The sequence below is a fragment of the Manis pentadactyla genome, chromosome 13, assembly GCF_030020395.1.
Source record: "Manis pentadactyla isolate mManPen7 chromosome 13, mManPen7.hap1, whole genome shotgun sequence".
Lineage (NCBI taxonomy): Eukaryota > Metazoa > Chordata > Mammalia > Pholidota > Manidae > Manis > Manis pentadactyla.
In genome coordinates, this window is record NC_080031.1 from 14,819,880 (window position 1) to 14,845,992 (window position 26,113).

General features: G+C 42.7%; 1 protein-coding gene across 2 annotated transcripts in view; it reads left to right on the top strand.

Moving 5' to 3' along the window:
• The first annotated feature begins 15,731 nt into the window (after positions 1–15,731).
• Positions 15,732–26,113, top strand: part of BARX2 (BARX homeobox 2) — a 65,002-nt gene continuing 54,620 nt past the window's right edge. Inside the window, exon 1 of one of the 2 annotated variants that reach the window (XM_036930287.2) lies at positions 15,732–16,241. In XM_036930287.2, coding sequence (XP_036786182.1) covers positions 16,055–16,241 — 187 coding nt within the window. In that variant the 5' untranslated portion in view covers positions 15,732–16,054. The remainder of the gene's footprint in view (positions 16,242–26,113) is intronic. The other variant, XM_036930288.2, reaches the window with a different exon arrangement.

A 26,113-nucleotide genomic window follows, 5' to 3' on the forward strand; every position in this document is an offset into this window, starting at 1 on the left:
AACAATGACTTATTCTTTCTCATGATTCTGTGGGTCAGGAATTCAGGGAGGACTTGGTTGGGCAGTTCACCTGCTTCTTGTTGAGCCTTCATGTTGTGAGGTCACTAGCTGGGCTGGGCGAGTTAATCCAAAGGAGTTTCACTCACGTGCTTGGCCCCTCGGGGCTCCTCCACGTGGCCAATCTCTTGCCACATGACTGGGCTGGGTCTCCTCCCAGCGCTGTGGTCTCTCAGAGCAGCTAGACTTCCTACATGGTGACTGACTTCCAAGGGAGAGAAAGTGGGTTCTCTGAAGCACTAAGGCCAGAACTGTCCCAGAGTCCCTGCTGCCGAGTTCTGTTGGTGAAAGTGAGTCAAAGGCCAACTCAGGCAACTCAGATTCATGGGATAAAGGAAGTTGACTCTACCCCTGGATGACAGAAACAGCAAAGAATCTGTGGCCACTGCAGCAAGCAGACTACACGGAGAGGTGTCTCAGATTCCCACTGTCTTTTATCGTCAGCTATTGCACAGGTAGCTTCCCCCAAATTCCGCGACTTAAAACAACAATCATGTGTGCATGCGATTGGCATGTTGGCTGAGGGTTGATTGATTTGGGCTGAACTGACTGGATAATACGATTCATCTCTACACATCCTTCTTCCTCCTTCTGAGAGCAGTGACCTGGCCAGGTATATTCTGCTCATGGTGATCTCAGAAGTAAAAGAGTCTAAGTAGAAACTGGGAAGGTCTTGGGTCCAGACAGACAGAACAGAAACATCACTTCTGCTTCATCCTATTGGCCAACCGAGTCGTATTGCTGAGTGGAAAGGTACAGAAAAATCACATGACAGCAGCATGGATACAGGGAAGGGCGAAGCATTGAGGCAAATAATGCAAATTCCAACAGCACTTGAAGAGAAGAGAGGTAGAGTGTGGGAAATGTAAGCACCAACCAGTTCTTGTAGTGCCTAAGGAGTTGAATTTTATTGCATGTGGAGGGTGATAAGCAGGGAAGGTTTGGATCCTGAAGACCCCTCTTTCCCCTCCTCAACAACCCTTTCCACCTGATGCTCCATGAATGTGGGACGCGTAGCTCTCAGTGTCGCCCTGACGTCAGGCTGAGGCAACTTAGAGACTTCCATGCATTCATGAATCCCAACTTAAGCTCTACTTTCTCAGGGGAATGTGTCATGAATTTCTCAGAAAGACTTAGGGTTCCCTTCCCCAGTGCATCTTGTAGAAACATATCTCCATCATATGACACTGTCATTGTTAGTTTACATGGTTATAATAGCTACCACTGGTTGAGTACCTTCATTGTACTTGTTTTATGTACATAATTTCTAAACCTATGACAAATTTATTAGTTTTCTTTTGCCATGTATCAAATCAACACAAACTCTGCTGCTTAGACCAGCACCTGTAGTTCTGTGGGTCAAAGTCCCGCATGCAAAGGCTGGACACTCTCCTCAAGGTATCACAAGGGTGCATCCAGGTGGCAACTGAATTCTTATCTGGAGGGCCAGGTGACGAATTTGTTTCCAAGCTCAGTCTTGCTGTCGCCAGAATTCAGTTCCTTGCAGCGGTAGTACTGAGGCCCCAGACTCCTTGCTGGCTCTCAGACTATCAGGCAGGGGCTGCCTGGAGCTTGGAGAGGCTGCCCGCATTCCTTAGCATGTGGGCCTCTCAATCTTAATGGCAGCAACGGCCGATTGAACTCTCCTTGGGCTTCAGATCTCTGCTCTGACCTTTATGCCGCAATTTAAAGGCTCATGTGATTAGACCAGACCCACCCAGATTATCTTCATATCTTAAAGTCAATTGATTTGGGAACATAACAACCTCTGCAAAATCCGTTTTGCCATATAATCCCAGGAGTGATACTGCACTGTAATCACAGTGACAGGCACTATGCAGGGTGCACACACCAGGGGACAGGCATCTAGGGGACATCTTAGAATTCCATCACATCTGCCAAGGACTATTCAAGTTTTTGTGTCATCTAGGAAATACCCCTGACTTCATAGGAAATGATCATTTGGTCCCTTCATTTTTCTACAGGTCACTTTTAGACTTCTTCAAATTGGAAACATTATTGGTATGGACTGAATTCCATTCCCTCCAAATTCTTATGCTGAAGCGTTAACCTCCATGGTGCTGGTATTTGGAGATGGGACCTTTGGAAGGTAATTAGATTTAGATGAGGTCCTGAGGGCCCCACCTTTATGGTGGGATTAGTGCCCTTGTAAGAAGAGACACCTGAGAGCCTGCTTACTCTGTTTTCTCCACTTACGCACACCTAGGGAAGCCCATATGAGGACACAGCAAGGAGGCAGCCATCTGCTACCCAAGGAGAGCTCTCATGAGACACAGACCCTGCTGGGACGTTGATGTTGAATTTCCAGTCTCCAGAACTGTGAGAAACAAATTTCTATTGTTTAAGCAACCCCCACCGCCCCAACACACACACACTGTGGTATTTTGTTATGGCAACATGAGCTAAGGCAACAACTTCCACTGAGAACCAGCAAGGCCAACACTAGATAACACTGAGGCTGGCTCCCCTTTCTAGAATATTTTGTTCATTCTATAATTTGTCTAAATAAGCCAGCCAATGACTTTTAAAGGCATTTTGAAGCATCTTAAAATTGAGATATAACACACATAAAGCACACAAATCTTATGTGTGTAGCTCCTTGGGATTTTATGAAAACATCAATCCATGTAACTCCCAACCAAGTCAAGGCATGGGGCAGTTCCAACACTCTGTTAGACTCCCTCATGCTCTGCCCAGACAATACCATCTGCCAAAGGGAGACACTGTTCTGATTTATTTCACTGTAGATTGGTTTAGCCTGTTCCTAAAAATAATAGAAATGGAACTATACTTTATTAAGCTGTCATGTCCAACTTCTTTCAGCCAAAATTTTGTCTATGAAATTCATGCTTGTTGTGTGTCTAGCAGATGTTATGTGTCTATAATTGCTGTGAAGCAATTCGTTGTATGAATGAAACAATTAATCCACTCTCTGGTTGATGAACATTTGGGTTGTTTCTACCTTTTGGCTATTAAGAATAATGCCACTATGAATATTCATATATAAAATTTTGTATGATCATGTAGTTTCAATTATCTTGAGTATATACTCTGGTCCCCTGTTTTGAATTATTTTAGGTACTGTGTATACCTAGGATCTGAATTGTTGGGCCATATGGTAACTCTATGTTTAGCTTTTTGAGGAACTGTTTTCCTCAGCAGCTGAACCATTTTATATTCCCTCCAGCAATGTACAAGGGATCTAATTTCTCCACATCCTTTCCCTTGCTATTTTCCATTTTCTTTGATCATAGCCATCCTAGTAGGTGTGAAACAATATCTCACTGTGGTTTCTGATTTGCATTGTCCTAATGATGAATCATGTTGAATATTTTTAATGTGCTTATTAGTCACTTGTGTATCTTCTTTGGAGAAATATCTGTTTAAGCTGCTTGCTCACTTTCTGAGTCATTTTTTTTTTGTTATTGTTACTCTAAGAGTTTTTTAAAATTCTGGATATTAAATGATCATTTTTTACTTTGACTTCTTCATTTTCCCACATCAAAGTAACCCTAGAGTCTCATGAATTCTATTTTCTTAAAACCATGTCAATCTTTGCTTTTTTCCACCCATTACTTCAGAAGACCACTACTTCTCATTGGATTATTATAGTAACTTTTTAAACAGTTTCCCTGCCTCCATTCCTGCTTTCCTCGAATCTATGCTGTACAAACACCGTGGCCTGGGCTTCCAGAAGCACAAAAATGATTATTCTCCTGATATAAATTCTTTGGTGCCCCTCCATGTTTTCAGAATAAAATATAAATAAGTGACAGCTTAAAGATGCTTTATGATCTAGCCCTACTTTTCTTCTCTCACTCTCTCTTAATACTCTCCTCTCCAAACCTACACTGAAGCCACACTCAAATTCTGCAGGCCCCAGCACATGGGGCACTTACACTGGGCTCTAGGCTTTGGATATTTTTCCATCTGCCTTGAATGCTTTCCCCATTTCTTCACCCCTTACTGACTCAGACTTTCCCTTCAGGTCTTAGATAGGACAACAGCTCCTCCTGAAATCCTTTCCTGATCCGTCTTAAGACTGGGCTGTGTGCCCCTCTTTTGTGCTCCCATAGTTCCCAGGACATAACCTTGAGAGTAGCCACCTGTTGACCCTCTTATCCCCAATACAGGTCTATTACTCTGAGGACAAGGTATGTGTATTGTGCACCATTGTATTTCTTTGAATCAGCACAGGGCCTGAGGCAAAGAGGATGGATGCTCAATAAATATTTGTAGGATAAATTTTCTCTGTATCCAATTTGTAAACATTTATCTCCATCACAAAATTCCAATACACTGCCACAGTTAAGGCTATGCGGTGCAATGAAGAGAAGAAAATCCTGCCATTCCAGAATGGGTCATTAAATACACTGAAATATAACAATAACCTACCCCCAAACTCGGTTATCTGACTGGCTGACAGTCATTAAGAAGGCAGCAGCTTAATCACTGTCCATAGTTTCATGGCGGCAAGTCATGTGAGTTGAAATTTTGTTTTGAGAATTTTGTTGAGGAGGGTGCTGTAATTATGTACCAATTTGATTTTCATACCTGGCAAGACTGATTTGCTCCCGACAATCCACTGCAAGAAAAGAGGATAAGGAAATAGGTTTTTTAAATGAGAAAAATAGCAAAATCACGGGCAGTTTTGAATTTACAATTTATAGAGTCAGGGCTTTCACTACTGGTAGGAAAAACTAAGTTCTTTCTCTCTTCTTTTATATTCATCCCACTATTAATATTTTACCTTCTACAATTCCCTTTTTCAGCCAGACCCTCAACTCTTTTTTTCAAGAGGATTTGCAACCTAAGTTAAAGGTGTCATATATAAATTTAGGGTACTGTAAATGCACCCAATCTGTAAAAAATGAATCTATTAAAATATGGTGTATGTAAAACTTAATTAACATATGCCATTAGAAATTAGTATGTACATATTCCTGAATATATGAGAGGTCTACCATCATAAGCTAATTAGATCTCTGAGACCAACTGACTTGGAAAAGTGGGCCTTTCCCGCATGGTTGAGGTCCCCAAAGCTCAGCTGGGCTAGGGCTGAGTTATGTTAAGCAGTGAGATGGGGGCGCAGTCCTGGGTCTTGTAATGGCGGGCTGTAGCCTTTCTACTTCTTGTATTACATGCTGTTTGCATATCCTCCCTTGTTAAATGTCCTTATTAAAAGAAGTAGACTTAAGCTCTATAAGATTATTTTAGGTGGAGAATTGGTATACTTGACAGTGAAAATATTAAGATTTAAACTAGAGTTTAGGACCAAGCAAAGATGAAGAGTGTCCTTTGACCTTCTTCACTTTTTAAGGAAAGAATAGCAACTAGTGATACTTCTGACACAGAATTGAGCTTAAGGAGTCCACATGGTGGAGAGGAGGAGAGCATGTCAGCCATTGGTAGAAATGCTAAATTGAATACCGATCAAAAGATACCTAACTGGAGACCACGGGCGCTTCTCTGCGCAGGGGCAGTGAGACTGGGGTCAGTTACCAGGCCGCTGGGCGCCTCGCGAACACCTGTCCTTGATGCTGTGATCTCTTCTGCCAATAGAGGGCGACCTGATTCCACAGCCCTAGCGCTCCGCTTCCTCTTCGTCCGCTAGAGGGCAGTGACCGCCACAGCGCCGCCCGGGAGTTGGCGCTCCCTTTGAATCCGCCGCTGATTCCAGGCATGGTCAACAGCCAAGTTCGCCTGGACCTAACGCTCCGTCAGACGCCCGGGGCTTGATTGCTAGGGGGTGAAAAACGTGAGAGAACTCAGAGAAACCCGGTTGACAGTCCACATTCTGCATAATTATTAACTCATTTTCTTTGCCCACTAAACTTCTGTTAGCTTTTAACAGGTGATTGGGACTGTCTATATTTAGAGGATTGCCTGGTAGTTAACCAAAGCTGCAGGGCACATGAGATGGCTAGGGTTTCTATCGGAGACCTAACTTTGATACTTCCTGACTTTAAGATGTTTTCACGTCAGTCTTCTTAATATTCAGTTGATTTTAGTTTTATCAAGCAATTAGCATTTTTTTTTAATGCACAGAATAAATGAAAAATAGACGTTTATAAGACTGGAATCCCATTTCTTTTGTTGTTGTTTTCATTTTTTGTTTTGGAATCCCGCTAAAATAAATTAAAAAATAACTGGGATCAGTGAGGAAAAGTAGTCCAGTAGAAGGTATGGGGAACTTGGGCTCCAAACACCAAATCTGAGTTTGAGACTAGGCTCTGCAACTCTTAACAGTGTGGGGGTGCTCTCAAGTCAACCAGGAGAGCTTCAGTTTCCTCACCTGTAAAACAGGAACGATACATGTCCTTTTTCATTCCCAGGACTCACATGAATTAAGGTGTTTGGAAATTTTCTACAAGTGTAAGATACTGTTGAAGTATGCTTTGTTTTTTTGAACTGTTTAAATTTTAACTTTTTAAACTTATCATTTTGGGAAAAAATGATAAAGTTTAATTGTGAGACAATTCAAAGAATACTTAAAACCATAAAAAGAAAAACTATAGAAAGGAAAGTCTTTTGGAATTCCACTTTCCAAAAGTTTTGCCTGTTACTTTTTCAGGACATCTTTGCATGCACATATATGCATATGTGCATATGAATAATGTTTCAAAATTGAATTATATTATACATCCTATTATTTAAATGCCTTTTCCCCCACTCAACATTGCATAATAATAACTAACATTAATTTATCTTGAACAACACATCAGGCGTTGTCTGAGCTTAGTATGTGAATCTTCATTTCATCTCACACCCATGGCATTGAGTGTGTTTTTTTATTGTAAAGACAGGGAACTGAGGTTCAGAAAGGTGAAATAATGGAATTTTTCCATTTCCTACGATCTTAAGAAATCTTACAACTAACATTTGCTCTACTTATAGTTTTTTTCCACTTTTATTATTATCTCTTTAGCACCCTGTTTGCTAGACAGTAGCAAAATCAAGAGGGTTGCTTATTGAAAAATGTCAATTCTCACAGCCAAAAATCTCTGGGGGAAGCGAGTAAACAGTTGGGAATTTTTAAACAAGCTCTTGTTGGAAGTTGTTATGTATACAATCATGTTTTAGAACCACAACTTTGGTTTAAATTCCCAGATTGAACTGATGGATTGATTTTGAATTTGAGACATAATGCCAAACTGCCCTCCAGAAATGTCATACCAGTTACATTACCACAAACTGTGTGTGACTAGTTTAAGTTCTTTTGTTTAGGTCTCTCTGTATTCTACAATATTACCTTGTAAATTACTTCCTAGTTTGTCATCAGGACAGTAACCTAGTTAGAGGCTATTTAGTGTGTATGCATGTGTGTGTGTGTGTGTGTGTGTGTGTGTGTGTGTGTGTGTGTATGTGTGTGTGTGTGTGTTTCTAAAGCTTGAATTCAAGGTTGAGCGCTTTTCAAGGATGTTAACCATTTGAAGGTTTTCAGAAACCTATCTGCACGTTCTGTTCAATGATACCCTCTCTGTTTCATCTCTTCAACACCCTCCCTTGTGTTCTGCTCCCTTTCTGGTCTCCAAGCCATTGTCTTTAGGGCTGTAAAACCTTACTTTTCTAAAATTATACTGGAAAAATGAAGGTATAAACTCTGCATAATTAATCCTCAGAGATGGAAAACAAATTCTGGTTCTTTCCAAAAGAAGTCAGCTGTGCTCTCTCCTCCACCCCACTGCTTGACCTCCTAGTGTATCCGATTCCTTGTCCAGAGTATTGCCTAGTTTCCAAAATGTTTTGATCCTTCCAGCTTCCAGTCTCTCCCATGTCAAAACTAAAACCCCTACCCTTGGCTACATGAATGTCATTTCTTTACTGGACCCCAGATTTTATAAAACATTAGTCTCCTGGTACTGAAGTTCTAAATAAAACTTTTTCTCTCTTTAAAAGAATGTTCCTCCTACCAAGGAGACTGGATCGCTTTTGATTTCTTCACCACTGAAGTGAAGAGCTAATTTCTCTCCTAAAGGAGGCAGAAAGTCGCCTTTACTAACTCATTAACAATTAACGCTTAACAATAAAGCTATAGACATTTAACAAGTTCTACACAGACATCAGCCAAAGAGATCATATACTCTAGAATATTCAGTAGGAGGGTGAATCATCTCAGACTTAATATAAAGTGTATGTTATTTAGTTATGACAATAATTATTTCTAATTGTTTGTGGCTTTAAAAAAAACTTCAAATATATGCACAGAGAACAAAGCCATATAAAATTAGACATGAGTAGGTTAATGTCCCAAGTGGATATAAAGATATTTTCTTCCTCTGGTGTATTTATTCAAGTGAAAGCTTGCATTGTAATACAGATTTCTGAACCAAATTATTTCATAGAATGTTTCAGATAAGAGGATTTTTAGTTCTTGAGTGAGAACCTTAGGGCAAAAGGAAAATAAGGTAATATGGATAGAAGGTTGGGCTGGGATTCTGAATGAGACTCTCCCTCCCCTTCTCTGAGCATTTCTTTCTTTGTGGGGCTCTATGAGATCTATAAAGATAATATTTTAAAATTCTAAATATCCCCTGAAGAGATCATATAAGGGGCTGAAGAAATAAAAATATATGTACTATATTTATTTTACAGAAGAAGCATTTTGTGTAATAGCAGTTCACATGAAAAGCTACTTATTTACCTATATCTGGTAATTCAAATCATGTGTCAGATTTCCTTAAAATGAGGACACATACTTACAGGAATGCTAGTAAGTTCCAGGGGAATAAATATTCTGTGATTTCTAATACTGCTACTTTAATTTTTCCACATTTAGCAAATACCAGTTTGGCTTAATTGTGGTGTGGTCTCAATCTTGAGAACATAGAATTCAAATGAGCACAGAATTGCCTCAAGGACACGACTAAGGCATCTTCATACCTGTGACATTTTAGACTGAAGATCTGTCAGAGCACCTTCCAAACATTAACTGATAAAAATCACAACCCCCTGCAGGAATTATGGGCAGTATTCTGGTTTCAGAAAAGAAAACCAAAACCTTTCCAGTTGTATCCACTTACTTTCTACCCAGAGAAAACAACCCATTGTTTTGCCTAACAAATGACTAATTTGACTAATTTTTTCCCCAGTGGCTTGGCAGAATCTTATTGAACTGATTGAAATGAGCAGATGTTTTGGCAGCTTATGCAGACATAATCTAAGAGACTCAATAATTGACTTAAGTAAACGTATCAGGATGTGGACTGGCAGTAGTCTTGGGGATTCTCTGTTCTGTGATGACTTCAAATCCCTTTTAAAAGGGCAGACTGCTTGTGTAATTGAAATGCATTGAGACTGGCACCATTTCATTATTTACTTTGGTAATTTATAGCCTATTTAGATCCGAGCATCCACGTAACTTTTGAAAGTAAGCAAGGAAAAGCTTCAGCATTAGAGATCTATAAAACGTCCTTGAGGCTGTCTGCTCCCAGTGAAATGACATATATTTTCTCTGCATCAAAATCCCCAGATGAAAAAAATGTAAGCAAAACTTCATTTGACTCAGGTTACCTAGAAAATGATACGATTGCATTTGTCTTAAGTTTTTGAGCATTTTATATGAGAATGTTTAATAACAGAATTTTCCATATTGTTTTTTGATTCTCTGCTTTGAGCACATTTGCTATGTAATCTCTATTGATGATGTAAGTATTCATTCTGACTAGCTCACAGAGGACATATTTCTCTCAAGAGCCTATCACTATAAGAAAGATTTTAAATTATAGTTTATTTTAGAAAGGGAAACAAGTCTCCATGTCTTCCCATGCACAAAAGCCTGCCAACCTGGGCTGAGCAAGGGCAGAACGACACTACAAATGTTTCATTCTGGACGGATAACTTACTTTCCTCTGTTATCTATTTTTTCCCCTTCTCTAAGATTAAGAATTTCTCTTGAATTTGTTTAGTAAACAAGATTTTCAACCGTCTCTCTTTTCCCTTTTTTTCATTCTTATTTCCTACTTTAAAAACGAAAGTTTACAGAGTATGGCACACACGCACCCCTCTACCTTAGACCTAAGTAGGTGATTAGCACCTGTGCCCAGGAGTTTATACAAACTTCCTCTTTCTTAAGAACCTGGAGAGCAGAGACCATCACCTTCTCTGATTGGCACGCTGCACTCAGTGCTTAGTAAATATTGTTCTGTATTAGCATAACAACAATCACGTCAGCAAATTTCTTTAATCATACAAAGCTCTCTGTGAGTGTTGTTTTTTTTTCCATGTGTTCAGAAGGCACACTGGCTCCATGAGTCTTTGCCTGCGCTGGCTGACACAGGAACCTTCTTGTCCTTGTTAACAGGCGATACAAATGACCTACCGACTGCTTGTCCTCTTTGAAATCCTGCTTCACTGAGTTGCTGACTGGTCCTGTGTTAAGAGACAGTTACAGAGAATTCACATGAAACCTAACTGAGGCCTGCTTGAGGCAAAGGAGAGAATAAAAATATTTTATGACGTGATTTGGATGAGATGTCACCCAGTGGGTACAGGATCATGGATTTTTTTTTCCCCAGACCAAAAAATTGTAACAACTATAAATGAGCCAGTCTCTTGTGAAGTGCTGGTTAGAGTGATTGACGCCTGCAGATGTGCCCTGTCCATGCCTGTAGGTATCAGATGTAAAGTAGCCCTTAGGGACTCTTGGTGGCCAGGGTCATTTCCTTTAGTTAACAATAGTCCCGTACACCTACACCTGACCTTCCTCCTCCTTAATTCTTGGTTGATCCTGGATTTTGAATACTGAGAAAAGCCCAGCCCTAAACAGCAGCAGCTCTGATGCTTTTTAAAATGCAGTTTTATTTTGTAATTTTTCTTACAGAAAATTGCTTTTTTAAAAAAATTTGAGTTCAAGGGAAATGTGGTGTGAAGATTAGTATTTCGTGAATTTTCATGTGTTCAGAAGGCAGACTGGCTCCATAAGTCTTTGCCTGCGTACAATCTTCCATGGAACCCTCCAGCAAACCTCAGAGTTGTCTATCATCACCCCATGTTATGGATAAAGTCCAGAGATCAGGAAAATTACTAAGTGATTAGGCTGGGGATGGATCCCAGGTTTGCCTGGCTCAAAAGTTCTTTCCTCTTACCCTGGACAGCCACTACATACTACGTCATCTTCTCTCTGGTTGCAACTTTCTCATTAGTGAAGCGATATCATGTAGAAGAAAATCTCAAAACCAATGATGCTCCAAACTTCATTATCTATTTTCACAACATTAGAACAAAAATACAGGAGAGAGTAAATTTTATCTTCCTGGATATATCAACTGGGGGTAATTCATGGCACAAGTTATTGGCAGAAATAGGGCTGTTTCATGTCAGGATGGCACCAGTTAAAAAGGAAAATAATCAGCAAAATAAATGGTTTTAAACTGCATACCAGGCTTCTAAAACTTTGGAAACATTTGGCTGATTTACTGCATTTTCACTCTTCATGTAAACTTCAGTTCTCTTTAGATACAGCCTTTGTCTTATTTTTTTTTTTCAGTTTAAACTTTTCCTCCAGAAAGATGTTTTGAGAAAGGATAGAAGGACCTATTCAAACCTATCCCAGCCCATCTGTCAAGTGCAATGCATTTGTGCCCTTTCTTAAAAAAATGCTTTTCAATGCATGAGCACAGTTTTTGCAAATTTATATCATCATTACAAATAAGCTAGCCTCCTGGTACACCTCCTTTAACTTGTTTTGCAAAGCTGCTGTGCTGGACTCCACACACAGCAGTTTTGGCATGGCCTGGGGCCCAGGGCCCAGGGGAATCTTAACTTACAAGGCTTTCCCTATTTTGCTTTTACATGTCTGAAACAATTTCAAAACAGCGACTGAAACACAAGTTATTAAATACACTTTACTAGGATGTAAGAAGTGTATTCATTCCCCTTCCCCCTTTGGAAAATAGATGGTCAGGAATGAATTAGTGTACTTGTAAGACTTATTTCCTGGCTGCTTCTGAGTATCTGCATGGGCACATAGACCAAGATTATAAAAGGATAAACTAAAAATCAAGCTGTGTTCAACTGGGGTTAGATCCTAGATGCAGTTTAAAGGCAACCCTAGGCTTAAAAAAAAAACATTTGTTTTATTAAATTTTATGCATTCTGGTTGGGTGAGACACTGGATGTGAAATGAAATGGGAAAGAGGGGATTCTTTGGTTTCTAGTTGTCAGTGCCTCCTAACTTTGCAAGGGTATCCTTGTCCCCTTCTTTCTGGGTGGGCTGTATTCCCAGGAATCAGGGGCCAGATGGGAGGTTCATCTCCTGAAGCCTTCTGGAGGGTATGAATTTTTATCCCCTTCCATGCCTGCCCATGCGTAGTTGGGTGTGGGTCTGTTCCTCTGTGTGGTGGTCCTCTTGGGTTCAGGAGCAGACACTGCCTGGGTACAGTCACAGGAGGCTGGGGAGTGTCTGTGGCTCTCCAGCAGCTGGAAAAGGTTTGAGTCTCTTTGGCAGATGTTTGCTGTTCCAGCCACTTCATTAATGTTGGAAACTAAACTCCTGACTATTCCTGACTGAAGCCCCACTTCGTGATTGACAGCTGGTGTGTGCTTCCTCCCACAGAAGCCCTTAAAAGTCTGAGAGCAGGAAAAAGGGAGTGAAAAGAGGGAGATGGGAGCAAAATGAGAATTCGGGTAAATGCCATTGCTAAAAAAAAACAAAAAAAAATCAAGGAAGGAGGGAGGGAAAGACTGACTTAAGGAGAAAGACACATTCAGTACAAGTTAAGATTTGACGTTCCATGATGTGCTTGGATCTTTCACACACATTATATAATTTTACCAGCTTTCATGCATTCATTTATTCATGACACCTTTACTGGGAACCTACTAGTGCCAGGTGCTGTGCTGGTATTAGTGACACTAGATGAATAATAGCACATAGGGTATTGGCCCCCCAGGAGTTCATTGTCCAGTGGGTGATACTTACATATAAGAGAGAATACAGTAAAGGAGCCACTGGGATAGAGGTAGGAATCAACAGCCTGGGAGAGTAGAGATACTTTCACAGAGGAGGTGACATTTGAGATGGGTCTTAAACTAGATTTCCAGGTAGAGAAGGAGGCAGGGAGTAGGGTGCGGAGGGCAGTCCCATAAACGGAACGGCTTGTATAAAGGCATAGATTATGAAAAGCCAACCTCTGAAGTAGTTATTATGATTACCATTTATAAATGAAAAACTAAAGCTCAGCTTTGCTTATACTCAGCTGAGATCTGGAGGCTCCTGTCTCCACTACACCTGGGGCCTTGTGCCCGCAGATCCCCCCTCTGAGATTTCTTTTGTATTTCCAAACGATGGAAAATCCAAGGAGTTGAATCAAAGTGTGTTCCTTCTTTTAACTACTTAAAACTCTGCTGACCGCAAATTAAAAGGCCGGTCTGCCTGCCGAGAGTGAGAGCATTTGTGCCCGTGGTCGAGCGGGAGCAGGGAGGAGTGAGGGGGACGGAGGGTGAGGCCGCAGAGGTCAGGCCCGTTCCACCCAGCCAGGCGGCAGGACTGCGGCGCTGTCCTGGCCTGGGAGCTGCGGAGCCGCGACGCAGGGGGGCACAAGAGCGCGACTCCAGATCTGGTTTTGAAGAGCGGGAAGGAAGAGAGGAAGAGGGGAAGGAGCAAGGAAACGTAGAGAAGGGAAGAAAGGAGAGAAACCTGGATGGAAGATGGGGTGAAGATACGGGAGGGAGGAAGAGAGAAAAGGGAAGGGCAAGTTCCGCAGAGGAGAGGAGGCCGCAAGTGCGGGGAGCAGTGGGGGCAAGGGAGAAATTGGAGGGCGAGGGAAGGGGAGGGTGGGGGGAAGAACCTGAGGGGGGCAAGTAAGCCCAGAGGGGGAAGAAAGAGGTTGCGGGAAAGCGGGCTGCGCACGGACAGGCCCGGGAAGGACTGGTGGGGAGCGCCCGTCGCGATCGCACCGCAGGAGTCGCCTGGCCGGCCGCGCTGCCCCTGGGGTCGCTCCGCGTCGCGCGCTCCCGAAGCCCCCCAAACACTCAGGGTCTCCGCGGCAGCCAACACCACACTCTTCGGGGAAAATATAACCGCGCACCCAGGAGTGATCTTGGCGCTCGCTGCGCCGCAGGTCCTGCTCCCCGCGAGCCCAGCAGACCCCCTCGGTGGCGGCGGTGGCGGCGGCGGCGGGGCTGGGCCGGGCGCGGTCCTTCGCCCAGCGCCCGATAGCGGACGGGCGGCGGGGACCGGTCATCCAGCGCGATGACCTCCGGGCCTTGCGGCGGGACGCGCGCCGCCGCCGGGACACCTGGCCTCGGCTGCCGCCGGCCCTCCGGCTGCCTCTGCTCGGACGAGGAGAAGAAACGCAAATCCTTAACAGAGAGGTGGAGAGGGGAGCAAGTCAGACACAGACACTTTGGGAATAAAGTCCCTCAAAAACGCATGGTGGGCCACATCTAATTCGAGGCTCTGTTTCGGTTCATTACTGTTTTCGCAAAGCGTCTGATCATTAGTTCTCCAGGTGTGGCCCTTCCGTGGGAGGTGACCCGCTCGCCCAGGCGCGCGGTGGCCTGTTCCCGCGGCGACCGGAGCACCGACTCGCGGCCGCCTCCAGGTTCTGAGCGGGACGGTTGTCACCGGCCCCAGACTCGGTCTCGGAGAGGGCCATCCGCAACCACACAGTCTCCCAATCATGCGTTTTCCTTCCGATCCCGCGCGCACCAGCTCGGAGACAAAAACGTGGGAACGCGGCGCCACCGGGCCGTTTCCCCCGACCGCCGGGCGTGGTAGCAGGCGGGACCCTGGCAGCGGGAGCCGTCGCCGGGGCGGACGCTCTTGGGGGACCCCCTCTCCTACCCATTCCAATTAAAAACGAGTGTTCGTAGACAATGAGTGGAACACACTCGGTGGTCAGGAGCTCAGGAAGAAGACGGCAAACTACCCAGCAAACATGGGTCTTCGCGGGCCCGCGGGCGCTCAGCGTGGGGAGGGACCCGGGCGAAAGCCGCGCTGCCGGGAGCGTCTGGCCCCCGGAGACGCCGGGAGTGGCGATGTTTGCCCGAGAGCCGCCGGCGCTCCGGAATCGCGCTGCACTGGCCCTTCCGGAGACGCAAGAAAAGTTTGTCAGGGAGCTAGAATATAAAAAACGCATGCATTTTAAACACTTACTGGATATTTTTATTTTTACAGTTCATTACTGGGATAACGGTCAGGGCAAGGGTTATTTATGATTTGTGATATCCATGGGGAGGTCAACTTCGGCGCGCACGCCGGGTCCTCGGAGCGGCGGGCTCGACGCGGGACGGGCGGGGAGGCCGCTGTCGTGGGGAGACGGCCGCGGGGGTCCACGCGGGGAAGGAGAAAGGTACGCGGGTCCTCGGGGGGCGCGGGCTCTGTGGCCCACAGCCTCGGGAGTCTCGGCGAGGAGTCGATTTCGTTCTAGTAAGAGACCTAGAGAGCCCGCTCCCCTGTTGCGGGCGTGGGAGACTGCGCCGGGGAGGTGGCGGGACTGGGGCGGAGGACGTGCGCCCCGGCCGCGACCGCCAGGAGCCCGCCGAAGCCGGGCGGGCAGGCGGGGTGGCGCGCGCACTCATGAGCGCGCACACTCGGCACACACACCTGGAGCTCGTCCCAGGAGGGGGGCGGGGAGGAGAGCCAGAGCGAGTGTCTTAAAATAGAGAGGCAGGCAGAGCAGCGCGAGACGACAGAGGCGGGAGGAGGCGAGCGTGAGCGGCGGGCACGAGGCGGGCAGGCCCGCACCCGGGCTGCAAGGCAGGCAGGGCGGGGTGGGCGCCGACGCCCCTCGGCGCTACTCCGCACCCGGCGCTGCAGGAAACGCGCGCTGATTGACAGCTGCGCTATCCCAAAAAGGCAAGGCGAAGATGCTGATCGGCTGGTGGGACTAGACGCGCGGCCGGCGTGCCGGGTGCCCGCTCCCCTCTGCGCGCCTCCTGAGCCCCGCCGCCTCCCGGCTGCTCAGGCGGAGGCCCCCGGCGGCGCGCCAGGCCCCGCGGCCCCGGCTGGCGGGCGCTCGCCCGGCTCACCATGCACTGCCACGCGGAGCTGAGGCTGAGCTCGCCCGGCCAGCTCAAAGCAGCCAGGCGGCGCTACAAGACTTTCATGATCGACGAGATCCTCTCCAAGGAGACCTGCGACTACTTTGAGAAACTTTCCCTCTACTCCGTGTGCCCATCGCTGGTCGTGCGACCCAAACCCCTGCATTCCTGCCCGGGTAAGACGCCGCGCCGGGGCATTGGTGGGGTGCTGAGGCTTTGGAGCCGGCGTCGGGCGCTTTGCTGTCTCCGTCGTCGCAGCGGAGGGCGAGGGGAATGGGCCCGGGGAGGCTTCTCCTTTGCCCGCGCAAGGGGACTGGACTCCTTCCCGACGGGCATTGCCGAGGCGTGTGCCACCTGGGGAGGGCCAGGCGAGGTGTCGATCGCAAGGTTGGAAATGCAGCGAAGGCAGCGCGCCCCTGGGAGCGGGCGCCACGCCTGCCGATCCTGCACGCGGGGCCAAACTTCCTCCTTCCCAGAGACGCCGTGGTTTTCGGTCAGAAAGTTCAAACACTGGACCTGATTCAGCGCCTAAATCATTGTTTCGGGAAGCGGTGTTGCTTCTCACCTTGAATTTAAATTCTCCAACCCCCTCCGGGCTCCCCTGGGAATTTGACAAGTAAATCCTGAGCTCACAGAACTTTTCTTAACAGGATCTCTCTCTGGGGAAGTAACTCCGAAATATGTTGCGGGTTGAAAGGTCACCTCATTTTGTTTTAAGTGACTAAAAGCAGCAGTGGTAACAATAAAAACACCCCTCAAATCTGATTTCCTTTCCACAAGAGTTAAGACCAATAGGAAAGATAAAAGGCAGTTATAAAATACATTGAACAAGTTGTACGTAGATTTGTGTAGAAAATAAATTAAAAAATTTTTTTTAAACCTTGCATTAAGAGAAGCTCCAGATATCAGAGTGTACTGGCTTTGTAAGGATTTAGGCTACCGAAATGTAGGCATAGTAAAAAAAAAAAAAAAAATTATTGACTGTGCTTTCAACCAAAGGTAAAGATTTAGTATTCCCAAACCAAAAGAACCTTTGAGGTTATGTCTGCTGCATGGGTGGCATGAAATCATTTAATTAGAGTCATCTTGAAAAGGTAAAGGGAAGAACTAGTAGTGTTTTTGAAAGATATTTTTGGAACATTCAAGCCGGAAGCTTCTAGTGCGCAATCTTGGAGGCCTCTGTTTTCTGTCAGTTCCATCAATTAAAAACAATAAGTAAATACGTTTGTAAATTCATACAGTAAAATTTTCTTAAAACCAAGTTGTTCCTTCATGTATTTGGTTATGAAATGAATACTATATATTCAGTTACACCTTTGTACAATAAATTGGGCCTGACAGCTCATATCAAGATTTGTAAGATTGAATTATAAAACCAAGAAATATGCAAAACAAGAAACATAAGAGATTTTAGAAACAAAATTGATATACTCGATGTTAATATTTTTACATTGTGTGTCTGTCATGTATGAATGCTTGGTTGAATAGTCTGCAGGTATATTGGATAGGGGAGGTAGGCTGAATCTTGTTTCAGCATAAATAATCATTTGCTAAAATAACTCAAATGCCTTTGAGGAAAAGGAGGGGATCTGTTTTAAATCACAAATCTCAATGCATCCTGCAAAGACATTGCATAGTACAGGTTCCCAGGACAAAACAGAATAGCTTCTCCTAAACACCTAGATATAGGGTAGTGCCGGCAAAATTTTTTGTGACTACCCCACACATTGACTTGAAAGTAACTTTTCCTGGCTTTGAGGAGTCACAGAACTGTCTCATAGAAGAAAACATGCCAGAAAAAGAGTAATAAACAGCCTCAGAAAACAGTTATCCAGTCATCAGCTGAGGCTGAATAAGATGTGTGTTTCATTGCACCTTGTATGGGAAATAAATCAGAGGAAAATAAAATGATTCATTTGTAGTTTGATGAGTGTTGAAAGTGAATTGCACATATATCACGTACTAAAAGTTTTGCTCAGTCTTGTGCTTTTGAAATTCATTGATGGTTTGTGAGAGAGGGTGGTTGTCAGTAATGGTTTTCTTACTCTATCACTCTCGTACTTGCTTTCTTGAGATTGCTCTTTTGAAAATGCATCATGATTTTGTTCTAGTTGAGATTTAAAATCTAGAAACTGGGATTTGCCCGTGGAATTAAACCCATAAAAACTGGCTACAATAGTTCATACTTTCAGATCATAAGCCTTCAGTGGGTTTACATTTACAGTTAAAGCCTTACATGTATTAGATCATGGGAATCTCATTAGTGACTTCTTAAGGGTTTTGCAAATACCACACTTTCGAAGTATTTTTTGTTGCTTTTAACAGTTATGTTCAAGATTTTAAAATCTTAGCTTGGATGACCTTGTTAATCTTGTTTTATTAATTTTTCAAAAGGCACTATGTTGCTGGAATCTAATGAAACTACGTATTTTTTTGCTGGATAGAGAGAAATGTTTAGCATTTTTGATGGAACCAATGCAAAAAAAGTTCAAATCAAATGAAAGCCATATATTGGAATTAAAATTATTGAACTTTCTCATCCTTTGGTTTTGCTGTCTGAGCATTAAAATAACTAACAGAAGTGAAATTTGTTAGGTAAAATAATGAAAACTAAGATAAAAAAAGTTACCACCCTTCACAATAAGTACATAAAATTGGGGTGGAAAGAAAGCTACTGCATTTAAAAAGCCTCTACGTAATTAAGCCGTCCATGCTTAGATTTAGAAATCCAAATGTCAATTTATGATATGGAATCTCCTTAGGCAAAAGAACATGTGTTCAGGTAAACTAAGAGATGGGAACATTTTCATCAGGCAAATAATCACCTGACAGTAATTCATTATTAGATGCTCTAACCTTGATGAAATACTTATCTTAAAAAAATTACTGTTTAACATGCCCTTTCTTATTATAAATGAAGTAATTTTAGTCTTAGAAGACTATCTCTAAATTTGTTTGAGTTTCCCAGTAAATCTCCTGTATCATATAATGGACGTTGAGAAAGAAAATCCTTTCCTTTCTAGCCAAACTAAAGGAATGTTTGTCATTAAATTTAAAATTAAATTAAAAAACCTAAATCTGAAGAGATTTCTATTTGAAAAAACATTTGTTATTCAGACCATTAGCGAGGTGTAAAATATGTTTAGAATTAATTTCGTGTATAACATGTTGGTCTTATTTTAAGATCTGAAAATAATAATCCCCACTCGGAATGGAAATACATTGCCATTTAAAAATAAGTAAAAATGTCTTCTAACATTAGAACGTTGCCAGTGATTGAAGGCCAAAAGTGAGGTACAGTTTATGATATCATAAATTCTATATAAGTCCTAAGTGCATTGTTTTATTTTTCTGGTTGTGATTAATGTTTCTTGGTGGAAGACTGACTTGAATAAGCCTGGCTTCTCAGGGTGACAGTAAGTAACTTGTTTCACAAAAACAAGGATGTAACAATTTACCCTGAATTTTCATACAAGTGTACTAAGAAACCAACCTACTGTGTTATTTATAATTTATTATGACTATACATATAACCTAGAATTACCTAGACTTACACATGTACATCTGTGGGGAGATGAATGTAGGTATTTGGACATTTTACAACCTGTGACTGATACATGACTTTTAATTATTCCACTAAAACCTGTAGTCTTATTTCTTTCCCCATCCCTGGCAGAATGGTTTGCTTTTATCTCTCCGTGACCTTCAGTGGTCAGTCACACAGCTGACCCTTGAGTTTCAGAGCTGGAAGGGATCATGGAGATCACAGTCTCCCAAGTAGAAGATACTTTTTTGCAAAGTGTTAGGGTCACATGAGTGATTGAACACAGTTTCATTCCACCCCACACACCGCTGGCCTTCTTGTTAGATCTCAGAGATCAGGAAGACTTTTCCAACTTGGTTGTACACCCGAAATAAATCCGTGCGGTCACACCCAAGGGACAGTCAACCAGCCAATTAAAGGGGGCACTTGGGGAAAGGTGTTTATCTTGGGAGGTGACATTGAGAACATTTTATCCTTTGGTGGGTCCGAGAGAAACAAATTCTTTAGGGTGGCGTCCTTGGGCTCATTTTTATCACAAAGATTGGGTGTCATCCCCGTGAAAAACGAAATGAGGTGTGGACATGTATAATGACTTCTTTGGGAGTTGAGGAGCTGGCGATTGCTTCATGGAATTGGCTCCAATGATTCCCCAAATCTCAGCTCAGTCTTTTACTCTGAGATGGAAACCAACAGGATCTTGAGAACCCTGAGAGTTGGGCCCTGGAATGTTAATGGAGAAGTGTAGACTGGGGTTTGGGAAAATGATCGTTAACAGCAAGCATCTGTATTTCTGCCAGAGGCAAATAGGCTTTTATTAGCAATTACTCATAACTGCTTCTCCTGTTCCCATTCTAAGGGTAAATAAAGGGAGGATGCACAGGATACCAGACTCCAGTTGGCAGGGTCAGAACCTATTGGATGCTGAGCTCTTTGGGGATCCTAAGCTGTTTCATTTCTCACTCCTTAAATTTTCTTTCTCCTTTGTTAAACAGAGAGGCTAAGGGGCTCCGTAGGAGTCAGTTTTTACTAGTGAGTAGTTCATTAGCAGCTTCTCTGGTTCTGATTTTTATAGTAACAAGTGGGAAAGTGATTAGAAATTTCGTTCACAAGTTAAAGTGCCTCTGCAAATGTCTATGATCTTCAGTATGATTTAATGCAATAATTTCCTTCAGCAAATATTTATACTTGCTTGATGATGGTACTGTTCTTGAGTCCATTATTTTTAAGTTTATTTTAAATCTTGACTAACATTGGGATATTTAAAAAATTTCTCTAAACCACTTGTAGAACCACTGCCAAGCGCTTCTTTGTTGTTTTCAAGAGTATATAATAGACAGTTTGGAATTGGCATATGGGAACATTATGACAGTTTAATACTTTTGCTGACCATCTGGAATTTTCTCTTTTGAACCCTACCTAAAAGGTGTTTTCACCAGCAAAACTGTCATATTAGCCTTGTTAAATACAACACAAACAAAATTGTGTATATAGTAACACTTTTATGCGGCCAATCTGCTAGTGTCCTTTGTGGGTTGTACTTCTGGACTGAAAATGAATTTTTGATACAGGTGTGGATAGTGTAAAGATGCCAGTTTTAACATAGCCTCAGGAATCTAAGTGAAGATTGTTAGATTTACTATGTCCTAGGAATCTATAGGAAAAGCAGTAAGGATTGTGAAAATCTGTTTAAATTCTAAAGAGATTGCAATGAAAGAAAGGAAGGAAAGGGGAGAAAGAAAAAGTGGGTTTCTCTGAAACTCTTGAACCACTAATTTAGGCTTGTGAGTAGCCTGTGTCCTTCAGGGCAAAACTAAAGTGGCTTCTGAAATTCTTTCAGATGTTGAGTGCTTGGAGAGTGAATGGATAGAGTTGATGTCACTTAGGCACACGTTGGGCCCCTTCGGGAAAGAGATGCAGAGTGTGGGCCCTGCCCAGTATTTAGCCTTCACTGTGGAGAATTGAATACATGTTAAGCCAGAAGCATTTTTATGTGTCGTGTGCACTTCGGAGGTCAGGGAGGAAGAGCAACAGAGATGAGAAGGTAGGCCGCTTGATCTGAGGCTCCCCCATTTGTATTAAGCTGACATGCTTTTGTAGGTGTTGTGGGCCTACCCCTGCCTTGCTGGCCATTAAGTGAAGAGAATTGGGGTCCTGTGGCTAGACCTGTTGACGAACCCTTTTGGAATATGAGTAGGGAACTGCAAGGATTTGGATGAGATGTGATTTCCGCCTCGTTTTTCACTCTCCTGTGGGGAATACTGTCTTGTGCTCGGCCTGGTGCCATTGGTGGTTTTAGTGTGGCACCAAGGGTGAAGGCCACACTCACAGCTGGATCGGCTGTCTTCCAACAGAGAATTTCCCAAGGTCCACGGGTGCTCATAAAACCGTCAGGACCCACCCTGCTGCAAGTGGCATACTTCTCTGGGAAGCAGCATGACAAAGAGAAAAGGCAAAGGACTGAGGCCATTTGGGTGAAGGCTCTCCACATGTGTGAAGGTCCTCTGTGCTGCTTTGAGGGTGTCTGCCTCCGTCTTAGCTGCCTGTGAGTTTGGAATGGTCGTGTAAAACCTTCCTCTGATGCACAGAAAGATTAGAATTGGCATTAGAATTTACTAATAATGGGGTTCAGATCAGGACCTTGCACAAAATAAGTGGTTCCAGACAGTTTTTTGTTTTTTGTTTTTTTGTTTTTTTTAGCCAGAAAACCTTTGCAAACCCTCAGGATTCAATTTATTTTTATTGCAGCTTAATGACAATTAGAAAAAGAAGTCTTGTTGAAATGAATGCTCTAAATAAAAACACAGTTAATTTTCCATTACGGTGTCTAATTACTCATCACCAGGGCATTTTAATATGGCAATTTAACATCTTAAAAGCGGAAACTTGGCACACATTTAAGGAAGAAAGCAGTGCATCTAGATAGATATCAGAAGATGGTCTAATTATATTTGGGTTAGTTGACTCTTACATGATTGCCCTGAAGAAGCTAGGAGGATAGAGGGCTTGTTTCTTTAATCACTAGGGAAAGTCTCTCATTTCATTAGTGCCAGTTGAAATTGAATACAGAGGGAGATAATTCTGAACGTTAGGTGATGTACAAGTACATCTGAAAAGGGACCCTGCCAGTCACCAGTTGAAGCTGATGTCAGGACTACTTGATAGGCTTGGAGGATGGCTATCTATGCTTTCTGACTCCCCTGGCAGAGTTCACAAAGATGAACATGGCCATTCTCCAAAAGAAGGTCAAGATGCAACTGAATAGAAGCCAATCTGGGAGGATCTCAACACAAAACTAAATATGTTAAGCGTCCAAGCAGACAGAGAACCTTAAGTGATTCCTTTTCCTTGCATCTTTTTAGGTTACCAAGGTGTCCTTAGGAACATGTTCTTCTGGATATTGGGGTAGATAAATATTTTCACAGTGTGTATTGAAAAGCGTTGCCTGCCACCTTAGTGATATCACTGTACTTCTTGGTCATTAGTAAAATAAACTCAAGTTTGGAATAAGTGATATGATTGCCTTTTACTTCTCTTGAATTCAAGGATTGTTTATAACATATGGGGAAATGGAGTGGTCTTGGGTCTGGTGGAATCTCATGAAGTCATGGCTGCATTTCCATCCCAGGAACACCTGTCAGGTGCCTAATACTGAGTAACTTGGTAGCCTCCACCACCCACTCCTCTCTTCCCAGAGTTCTTTTTCACTCTGTAACTTAAACATTGTTGAAATTTAGGATCATGGATATTTCACAGCTGAGATCACAGTCACCTTAGATTGAAATAAGTATAACTTCAGTGTTTAGTTTAAACAATATTGAGGAGGATCGACTGCACGTTCCTCTAACTTATAAAGAGCAGAGTCTTGCTATTACATCTTTGTATCATGGGGAAACAGCCTGGGCAAGGACAGTTGCTGAGACTCCTTTTCCTGAGCCCTACAGTATTTACTCCAAAGGGAGCCACAAACTTGTTAGAAATGCTAGAACTGCTTTATACCCTGCACCTTATTATTAAATAGTGGCTGTTTTGGGGGTGCTAACATGCACTAGGCACTGGACCAAGTGCTATATGATCAACTTCAGATCATCCCTAAGGGGTAGGTATTATTATCTCCACTTTACTAATGGGAAGCTGAGAAGTTAGTAATTTTCCCAAAGCCACAGTACAAATAAAGATCTCTTACAAAGCAGTAAGAAAAAAGGCAAGTAGAAAATTTGGCTGTTTGTAGAAATGAAGATCCAGATGGCCAGCACACATGCCTCACTGGTAATCAGGAAAACACAGATTAAGATGTGCTACCATGTCTTAGCCATCAGATAGGCAAAAATGAAAGAATCTGCAGTGTCAGTTGACAAGGATGTACAGCATTTGATGTTGTCATACCCTGACTGTGGGAGTATTTTTTGGTTCACTTACTATGGAGGGCAGAATGGCAACACCCAATAAAGCTGCAGATATGCACATATCCTGCAACTCAGCAGTTTCAGCTCTGTGTTTATGCTTTGAGAAATTACTGTATGTGTGCAAAAGGACATGTGTATCAGAATTATCATCTCAGCATTGTTTATGATGGTGAAACATCTAACAGAATCTGCCTTTCAAGGAGAAAAGGATAAAATCATATGTACTATATTCATGCAATGAAATTCTATACATAAAAATTCTATATGATGAAAATGAATGAACAGATTCACTTGTATGAATATGGATCTGTATTAGAAATATGTTGCTGAGAATAAAACAGTTGTAGATTGATACTTACAGTTTGGTATCATTTGTGTAATTTATATATTCAAACTAATACAAATGTATATTATTTAGGGAGGCAAGGGCATAGAATAAGGAGAACTACCCACAGGTTTTTATTTTCCTGTGTAATAATTTATTTATTAAGGAAAAGAAAAAGCCTAGAGTTAATGTCAGTGTACTTTGAGCCAATAATTAAGATTTGACAAAGCTTGGTCATGGGTACACAGGTGTTTATTACATTATTCTTTCTGTTTTCTGTATGTCTGAATTTTTTATAATACGAACATTGAAAAATAATAGTACGGGGCACCTAACATATCCATGAAACTCTTGACCTTGTGGAACTTTTGGCGGCTTTCTTAATAGCTTTTGTATGCTGGAACAGGAGTTTTTAAGTGCAGAGCCTGTAAGCAGTATCACTGTAAAGAGATAAGAACACTTTATAATGAGATACATGTGGACACCTCACACTGAAACAACCACTGCAGCTTCTGAAATTGGCTTTTGGATCTCGCCTACCTCCTGTGGCTACATGGAAATATTATTTATCACCCAGATAACTGCTCTTCCCCCAAGGTATGCTTTGGCATATGAGTAGATGGACACTGATCTGGGCCTGGAAGGAACTGCTGGTGACATATTTGTTTTTTCCAAATACACAATAATCATGCAAGCAAGAGTTGTTAGTTTTTTCCCCCTTCTTTTAACTTACATTTAAAATCACAATAAATTGCCTTTTTTGCACTTGGTTTTATATTATTTGCTGGTATGATACACCACGCTTGGCTTTTGACCAGTGGTCCACTGCTGTGGATAATTTAACTTAAAAAAATTGCCTAGGGACAGCTGTGAATACCAAAGAATCTAAAAATGTTAAATGTAACTTCTTACCATGGAAGAATAATGTTGATATTGGCATATAAATTGGCTGAGTTCTCTTTATATTCTGTAACCATGATTTAATTTTAAAACTTTGTTTGATGTGTGGTATCAGGGACTGTTAAGAAGGATGAGAACTCTTTCCATGGTGGTGGCACAAAGAGCTGCCTGTTAGGCATAAGGGGTTATCCTGTGGTTTGGAGAAGTGAACCCAGACCACGTCACTCTACAGTGACAGCTATGGTGGCAGGCACTTTGTTCAGCCTGTTTTAACAGCCACGACATCTTTCTTTTCTCTGCAGAATAGTTCCAGTGTAGAAATATTGCCTTAAGACATTTTGATGAAAATGTGGCCCTTTGAGACCTTTATCTTTCTGTGTCCCTTCAGAGTGAAAGAACTTCTCACGGTGGATGAAATAGTTTGTAATGTCAAGAGTTTGCCAAAGCATGTCCCCTGTCTAGACCACCCCTCTTTGTCTACCTACATACATAAGCAAGAAGGAAATAAACCAAAACACTCCGGGACCCACACCCCACCCACGTGACCCATAGCCCTATCACTGTACCTCCTTTGGTGTTTGATAGGACAGCGATGGTCAGCAAGAATTAATGACCACATCTAGAGGATTGTGACCAAATTGGACATGACTGAAAGGACGGTGGATCTATCAGATTTATTGCCAGTGAACAAACTTTAATGTGGCAGGAACAAGTCCTTCTGCATTTTATTTCACCTATGTAGATGCACGTGATGGCTGGGGTAAATTGAGTGAGCTGAAACTGTTGCTGTGTCTGATTCCCGTCAGCCTTTTGGATCTCTTCAGTGAAATCTTATTCGCCAAAATATGGACCACCTCAGCTTGACGCTGTGAATGG